We start from the raw sequence: 8,153 nt of genomic DNA, 5'->3' as shown, positions 1-8,153 counted from the left end.
ATTCCGTCCACCTCAACCTGCCAAAGTGCTCGTATTGGCCGGGCGTGGTGACTCACACCTGTAATCCCAGCACTTTGGGAGGCCAAGGCGGGCAGATCACAAGGTCAGGAGATCAAGACCATCCTGGCTAACACAGTGAAACCCTGTCTCTACTAAAAATACAAAAAAATTAGCCGGGCATGGTGGTGGGCGCCTGTAGTCCCAGCTACTCGGGAGGCTGAGGCAGGAGAATGGCATGAACCCAGGAGGCGGAGCTTGCAGTTAGCCGAGATCGGGCCACTGCCCTCCAGCCTGGGTCACAGAGCTGAGACTCAAAAACAACAACAACAACAAATAAAGTGCTGGGATTACAGGCGTGAGCCACCACTCCCAGCCTTTTCCTGGCACTTTCATCATAATTCCCGGGTATAGTGATTAGTTCTTGATTAGCTACATAAAAAGAGAAGGCTACTGGAATGGTTAACCCACATGGCAGATTGTCCTCAAGTCCACTTCAGAATGCTTAGCCTTTGAAATTTACTTTGAGTATGATGTGTTGCCATTTCAGGTTTGTGGTTGAGTTTGGTGTGCACAAAATACCCTATAGTTCTATTGCCTGAGGAGACTGGGGGGCTCTCAGACATTGGCAGAAAATCAGCGTATCCACAGAGTAGCATATTCCCACTCTTCAGCCAGTGGTTTCCATCATAGCCATGATTTGACCTTGTTCAAGGTGAGCCATGTGCAGATAATCAAGTTGACTGAGTGCAGATCGGAGTTGTGCTGCTTAGGAGCCAGAGGCCTGTGTGCTGGCCTGAAGAATCCCCTTGAACCTCTGCAGGAGGGTTTGGGCTGCCCTTCCCACTGCAGCTTCTACCTTGCTCTTCATGCTGGCTGTCAACCTGACTGGTTTCTTTGTCAGGCTCTTTACCTTCAGGATGGAGACAAGAACTGCCTGGTTGCTCGCTCAAAGTGCTTCCTGAAGATGGGAGACTTGGAGAGATCCCTGGAGGATGCTGAGGCTTCGCTCCAGAGTGACCCAACTTTCTGTAAGGTGACTGCATGGGCGGGAGGACTCGATCCTGCTATTGCCTGCAGCAGCTGCGGGTTACAAGTAATTGTAACAAGTAGTTGTTACAAGTAGAAGCAGCCGGACTGCTTAGTGTTTGATGCCGTTTTCTCTTCGTAGGTCATTGCCTAAGTCCCTGCCCCCTGTATTCCAACCTTGACCCTCAACCCAGGACCCTTCTGTTCCACCACATGTGAGTCCTATAAGGCCTTATCTGTTCACATTGATTTGATTTCCTCCCATTCCAGGGGATTTTACAAAAGGCTGAGACACTGTACACCATGGGAGACTTTGAGTTTGCCTTGGTATTCTATCATCGAGGCTACAAGCTGAGGCCTGATCGGGAATTCAAAGTTGGCATTCAGAAAGCCCAGGAAGCCATCAACAACTCAGTGGGAAGTGAGTGGCCACAGGGCCTATGCCCTTATCCAGGAAGGTCCTTGGAATCCTTAGGTTTAGAGGAAGGCTGAGGTACAGCAGGTGAGCAGCCACCACCAGGCCCGCAGGGAGTCCCACACTTGGATTTGGCTGCTGCAGTGTTGTTGAGGATTAGTTGGGCGTGGTGGCCGGCGCCACCTGTCCGCCAGGAGGACCATTCCCTGACGAACACACTGATCTCTGAGCGCTGCAGCCTTGGGTTTTCCTAAAGGTCAGCTTAGAAGGGCTGTTTCAAAGTAGGCCTGTCTTTAGCCTGGTGTCAAAAGCTAGAACGCGGTCCTGAGCCCAGCCTTCTGTAGTCCCTGGCTTCCTCCCTCACCACACGTATACCAAGGGCTGGCCTTAGCCATCAGCATTAAGGCAGGGGTAGAAGGGAAGCAAGTGAGAACAAGTGAGAGCTTGCTCTGTGGGTGGCAGGGCCTGGAAATGGACAGTTTCCCCTGTACCCTTGGCCTCCCTTTGTCTGGAAATCTGGCTGCCATAGCCTTGGGCTAGTAGGGGCTGTTAGCTCCTAGGAGTTATACCAAACAGCCTGCACCATTTGCTTGCTAGGCTGGCTTAAGGCCAGCTTTGCCACAGCCTCCACCATCCCCCTGCCAAAGGCAGCCATTTCCACCTAAAAATATGTTATAGATCATGCGTGGGGGTTCGGGCCGTGGGGGCCTGGCCGACCTGAGCTCCAGCTTCTTTCCTTGCAGGTCCTTCTTCCATTAAGCTGGAGGACAAAGGGGACCTCTCCTTCTTAAGCAAGCAGGCTGAGGTAAGGGCCCTGGTTCTGCGGTTGTATCCCTCCAAGGGAAGAGGCTGTGTGTGCCTGAGAAGGGGTCTTGGGAGTCTAGCTGCAACCCGACCAGGCATACTCCATGGCTCTTGGCCCACAGAAAGGTCCTGGAGTTGGAGGAATCTGGGATCACAGACCCTAGGGCCATGGCTGGGTATATTCTGCTCCTTGCTGAAGCTCTGCTGGGTGTTGCTCCATTTTCTTAGACTATAAAAGCCCAGCAGAAGCCTCAGCCCATGAGACACCTCTTACACCCCACCAAGGGAGAGCCCAAGCGGAAGGGCTCACTCAAGAGCGAGAAGACTGTTCGCCAGCTTCTGGGGGAGCTCTACGTGGACAAAGAGTATCTGGAGAAGCTCCTATTGGATGAAGGTTTCGGACAGTTTGTTGGCACAGGGCCTTGGGGGAAAGGAAATTTGGGTGGATGCTTCATGCATGAGCCGAAGGCAGAACCTGTCATATAATATTAGCTGACATGTACCTATGGACGGGTTTTATTAGCATTCTCATTTTACAGATGAGGAAACTGAGGCGCAGACCAACGGAAACTAAGGTCACATATAGGTAGGCAATGACATGGCTTACATTCGAATCCAGCAAGTCCAATTTTAAAGCAATGCTCCTAAGTGCTATGGTACCCTGGGATGGTACCCTGGGAGGGAACAACAGAGATTTGGTCTCCTTTACCACCATAGTCCCTGAAGGGACATCCCCTTTGCCTTCAGTCTTTACAATGGGCAAACGAATCCAGCACACAGGTGCTTGAATCTGAGGATATTAGTTCTAGGATGTTCTGAAACATCATCTGGTCCAAGTACTCCTTTCATAGATAAGGAAATAGAGACCCTGATTGGGGAGGAACTTTTACAAGTTGACAGACAAGTTCGTGGTGGAGTCACCAGCAGAACCCAGGCCTCTGACCTCCAGTCCAGTGCTCTTTCTTTTAAAGACAGAGTCTTGCTCTGTCGCCCAGGCTGGAGTGCAGTGGAGCAAACTTGGCTCACTGCTACCTCCATCTCCTGGGTTAAAGCGATTCTCCTGCCTCAACCTCCCTAGTAGCTAGGATTACAGGCACCCACCACCACGCCCGGCTAATTTTTTGTATTTTTAGTAGAGATGGGGTGTCACCATGTTGGCCAGGCTGGTTTCGAACTCCTGACCTCAAGTGATTTGCCCGCCTCAGCCTCCCAAAGTGCTGGGATTACAGGTGTGAGCCACCACACCTGGCCAGTCTAGTGCTTTTTCCACCATACTGCTGCCAGTGACAGGATGAAGGACAGAGGCCTGAGATGAACGTCCCGCATTAACATGGGGATGGGAGTATTGCCATTAGCTGATAAGCCTGAGCAGGGTCACCTGTGAACCAAATGCCTCTTCTCCAGAATTGGCTTCCCAAGGTCATATGTAGGGTTCCCTGTTCCGTGACACAGGAACAGCTTCACTGCTGGCACATCTCCTTGGCAACAGGCTGAATGCCTCCTGTTCTCCAGAGGACCTGCTGCAGAGGGAAGGGGTGGCTTGAATATTACCTCAAGTGGCCTTGTAGCTTTGCTACTGGCTGTAACCTCTGGCCAGGCAGTGAGCAGGAGTTGGGCACTCCCCTTCCAGCTCCCAGCATGCACAGGCCCACTGGGCACCTGGGAAATCACTGAGCACTGGCAGCCTGGGCCAGATCGTGCATTTAGACCCAGTGTTCTCTGAGGACACAGTTTGAACTGGGGAAGCCCCAAGGCTTCTCAGCGAGCCATCCACCAGCTGCCCCTTCTGGTTAGCTCCTCATATCTTGCCATAAGGTGCCCATACCATGGAACTCCCTGAAAGTGGGGCTCTGGCTGCATCCTGGCCTGGATAAACCCACTCTGCCACCATGCGCACTCACATTCCTCTCTGTTTCAACAACTCCAGGCAGAGCTCTTCACAGAGGGCCCTGCAGCAGCTACCGGGAGGCAACAGGAGGCAAACCCCTTAGAGGCCTGTTCTCCTTGGCGCCTCCTCACACCCCTTCCCCACAGACCTGATCAAAGGCACCATGAAGGGCGGCCTGACTGTGGAGGACCTCATCATGACGGGCATCAACTACCTGGATACTCACAGCAACTTCTGGAGGCAGCAAAAGCCGATCTATGCTAGGGAGCGGGACCAGAAGCTGATGCAAGAGAAATGGCTGCGGGACTACAAACGCCATCCCTCACAGACAGCCCATTACATCCTCAAGAGCCTGGAGGACATTGACATGTGTGGGTGTTGTTCTCAGAGGGTGGGGCAGGTGCCTCCAGTGCCTTATCAGGTTGGGAAGGAGCAACCAGGTGTCTGAGCCCCTGGTCTCTCTGACCTGCAGATGGTGTCTGCAGGAAGAGGAGTTAACCCGTCAGCCAAGAGGAGGCTGCCCTGGCCTCCACAGCACCCCTTTCCTTTCCCAGTGCTCACAAGCGGCAGTGCTGAAGGGAGTCTTCAGAAAGCCGAGAAAGTGCTGAAGAAGGTACTGGAATGGAATAAGGAAGAGGTACCCAACAAGGATGAACTGGTTGGAAACTTGTATAGCTGCATAGGGAATGCCCAGATTGAGCTGGGGCAGATGGCGGCAGCCCTGCAGAGCCACAGAAAGGACCTGGAGATCGCCAAGGAATAGTGAGTGCCCTAGGGGAGGCCACTGGCGTGAGCCTACAGAGAAGGACACCTGGGGCTATCTGAGGCCCTTGCCAGGGCTGCTGGTGGCTTGACTCCCATTTTCTGCTCTGCATGCCCGAGGTAGATTCTCCCGGAGGTGGGGACCACCTGCCCAGGACTGAGGGTGGGGGCACCTAGACTGTTAGCTTCTTTGCCACAAAAAGGGTAGTGGCTCAAAATTCCAAAAAGCTACCCAATGATCTGGCTCTTAGGGGTGTTTATATTCTTACATCATCTTGACGAGCACGCATGAAGCCCCAGACATGCCAGATGCTGCTAGTGTGGGAACACAGTAATAACCAGACACAAGGGTCATTTCCTTGCAGATATCAAGCAAAAAGGGACATAACTAATTAATTGCAATGGTGATAAGTGCCACAGAAGAAAAGTACAGAATCCTGTGTGGTGAGAAATACATTCCAGGAGGACTTGATGACATTGGGAAACACACAGGGCCTATGGAAAGGCCCTGAGACGGGGGGGTACTTAAGGCTGGAGAGCACAGCATATTGCCAGGGAGAGTGGCCAAGAGGAGACTGAAGGAAGTGGGCAGGGGTCAGATCAAGCAGGGTCTTGTAAAACTGGTGCTGACCAAGAGCACGGGCTGTGGAGTCAGGCAGATCTAGGCTGTGGAACTTGTGCCGCACAGCCGTGGGACCTGAGACAAGTCACTTTAGCTCCCTCAGCCTCAGGGTCTCCTCTGTTAGCTGGGCACCCTGTAGGGTGGAAGGGAGGATGAAATGCAGAAGTACATGTACAGACCTTAGGACAGTACCTGGTATCCACAGTAGTAGTAATACCAGCTCTCCAGAAATGAGGTCTTCTCAAGACTTGCTGGCTTCTACCCAGAGGTTCCATTGCTTTCTCAGCATCCTGGTTCTACCCTTTGGAGTCCTTCTGTTTTTTTTTTTGTTTTTTTTTTTTGAGACAGAGTTTCACTCTTATTGCCCAGGCTGGAGTGCAATGGCACGATCTCGGCTCACCACAACCTCCGCCTTCCAGGTTCAAGCAATTCTCCTGCCTCAGCCTCCCAGGTAGCTAGGATTACAGGCATGCACCACTACGCCCAGCTAATTTTGTATTTTTAGTAGAGACAGGGTTTCTCCATGTTGAGGCTGGTCTCGAACTCCTGACCTCAGGTGATCCGCCTGCCTCAGCCTCCCAAAGTGTTGGGATTACAGGCGTGAGCCACCGCGCCTGGCCTGGAGTCATTCTTGACTTCCTCCTGCCTGGTTTCTACTCATCTCACCAGTCTGAGCCTCCTTGGTCTCCCATCATCCCATTTGCCCTCACAGCGCCCAGCCCTCAGCCGACCTGAGTCCTGCTGCTTTCCCTGCCTCTGCCGTCTCTCTCCAGCTCCTCCTGCAAATCTCCAGAGACACATGCTATGAACTCTCCCTCCCCTGCTCACAAGTGGGCCTGGGCCCCTCACTGCCTGCAAGTTAAAGGTCAAGCCCCTTTGCTTGACCCTCAGGCCCTCTCTAAACCCACCCTTGCCCTCTTATAGCAATCTTCCCTTGGGGTCAAACGTTCCTGAACATTACTGCCTCCTGCACTTTCATCTTCACTGATCCAAGCCCCACATGCTTTCCATTCCCAGTTCATTTCTCGCCTGCCTCCACTGTGCTGAGCAGGAATATCCCATATTGGCCATCCCATATTAGAAAAAAACAGCTTTCGGGACAGACTTGATCCCTGGCTCTGCCACTTAGAAGCTGCGTGGATTTGATTAAGTTGCTCCTCTACTCAGTTTCCTCATCTCTAATGAAGGCATAGTAATACCAACCCACAGGGATTGTGGGGATTAGATATGATGTATACATATGGTACCTTGGATCCAGCCATCTCCAATGCACAAATGAGTTAGGAATCTTTACTTCTCACCAGACCTCTCTCCTGAGCCTCAGACCTCTGTGTCCAGCAGATTCTAAGACATTTCCATCTGGATGTCCCACAAGAATCCTAAACTTAACATGTTGAAATCAGAATCCCTTATCTTCCTCCCAAAGTTACTTCTTGAGGGTTCCCCATCTGCGAGGATAGCAGTGTTGGACACTCAGTCCCCAAGCCAGAAGCCCAGAGGTTTCCCAGACACCTCCCTCCCCTCACTGTTTTTGCTATATTGCTCAGGTTGGTATGGATGACAGGCGTGAGCCACCGCGCCTGGCCCCCTCACTGTTCATGCCCAGCACCGGCCATGTCCTGTCCTGTCTGTGCTTTCTCTGTTTCCCTCCCACAACTCAGTCCAGACCCTCCTTACTTCTTGCCTGTTTCCTCTGACCTGGGCTTCCTACAGCTCAGCTGACCTTTCTCTGAAAAGCAACTCCTGTGGTTGGGATGAAGTTTCAATGCCCTGCTCAACACAGGTTGCCCTTCTTCACTTGACTTCTCCTGGCCATTCTTGACCTGGCTTTCTCAAGGCCCCCAGGCATTCTGCACCCCAGCCAGTGCAGAGCTCTGTGCATATCCTCCAGCCCCAGGAATGCTTTCCTTTTCCCCAGCACTTTAATTTATCAGGCTGCCTCCACCCATTCTTCAACATTTCAATAAAGGTTGAAAAGCCTGCGTCCTAGGCCAAGCTCGGTGGCTCACGCCTGTAATTCCAGCACTTTGGGAGGCCGAGGTGGGCAGATCATGAGGTCAGGAGATCGAGACCATCCTGGCTAACATGGTGAAACCTCATCTCTACTAAAAATACAAAAAAATTAGCCGGGCGTGATGGCGGTCGCCTGTAGTCCCAGCTACTTGGGAGGCTGAGGCAGGAGAATGGTGTGAACCCAGGAGTCGGAGCTTACAGTGAGCCAAGATCGGGCCACTGCACTCCAGCCTGGGCGACAGAGCGAGACTCCATCTCAAAAAAAAAAAAAAAAAAAGCCTGCCTCTTGCCCCAGGGGGTACAAATCCCTCCCCTGGGCTCCCTCTCCACAGGTAGCCTGTCTGCCCTGTTAGACTTTGGAAGGTGCTATTCCCAGCACCTGCCACACACAGTGGGCATGTAATGAATGTGTGCTAAGTGACTAAATAAGTAAACAGAGGTGTTCCTTAATTTTAGTTCAATTCTTTTTTTTTCTTTTTTTTTAAGATGGAGTCTTGCTCATCGCCCAGGCTGGAGTGCAGTGGCACGATCTTGGCTCACTGCAAGCTCCGCCTCCCGGGTTCACGCCATTCTCCTGTTTCAGCCTCCCGAGTAGCTGGGACTACAGGCGCCCGCCACCACGC

The 8,153-nt window shown here is 52.3% G+C and overlaps 1 protein-coding gene across 1 annotated transcript in view; it reads left to right on the top strand.

Moving 5' to 3' along the window:
• The window catches only part of TTC25 (tetratricopeptide repeat domain 25), a 46,650-nt gene that overhangs the window by 4,485 nt on the left and 34,012 nt on the right, over window positions 1-8,153 (top strand). The window contains exons 2-7 of the mRNA XM_011998839.1: window positions 902-1,033; window positions 1,297-1,447; window positions 2,185-2,246; window positions 2,474-2,639; window positions 4,280-4,504; window positions 4,688-4,895. Of these exons, the coding sequence (XP_011854229.1) occupies window positions 902-1,033; window positions 1,297-1,447; window positions 2,185-2,246; window positions 2,474-2,639; window positions 4,280-4,504; window positions 4,688-4,895 (944 nt within the window). The remainder of the gene's footprint in view (window positions 1-901; window positions 1,034-1,296; window positions 1,448-2,184; window positions 2,247-2,473; window positions 2,640-4,279; window positions 4,505-4,687; window positions 4,896-8,153) is intronic.

Source organism: Mandrillus leucophaeus, unplaced genomic scaffold (genome assembly GCF_000951045.1).
Source record: "Mandrillus leucophaeus isolate KB7577 unplaced genomic scaffold, Mleu.le_1.0 Scaffold58, whole genome shotgun sequence".
Classification (NCBI taxonomy): Eukaryota; Metazoa; Chordata; class Mammalia; order Primates; family Cercopithecidae; genus Mandrillus; species Mandrillus leucophaeus.
This window is presented reverse-complemented; position numbering and strand designations above follow the sequence as displayed.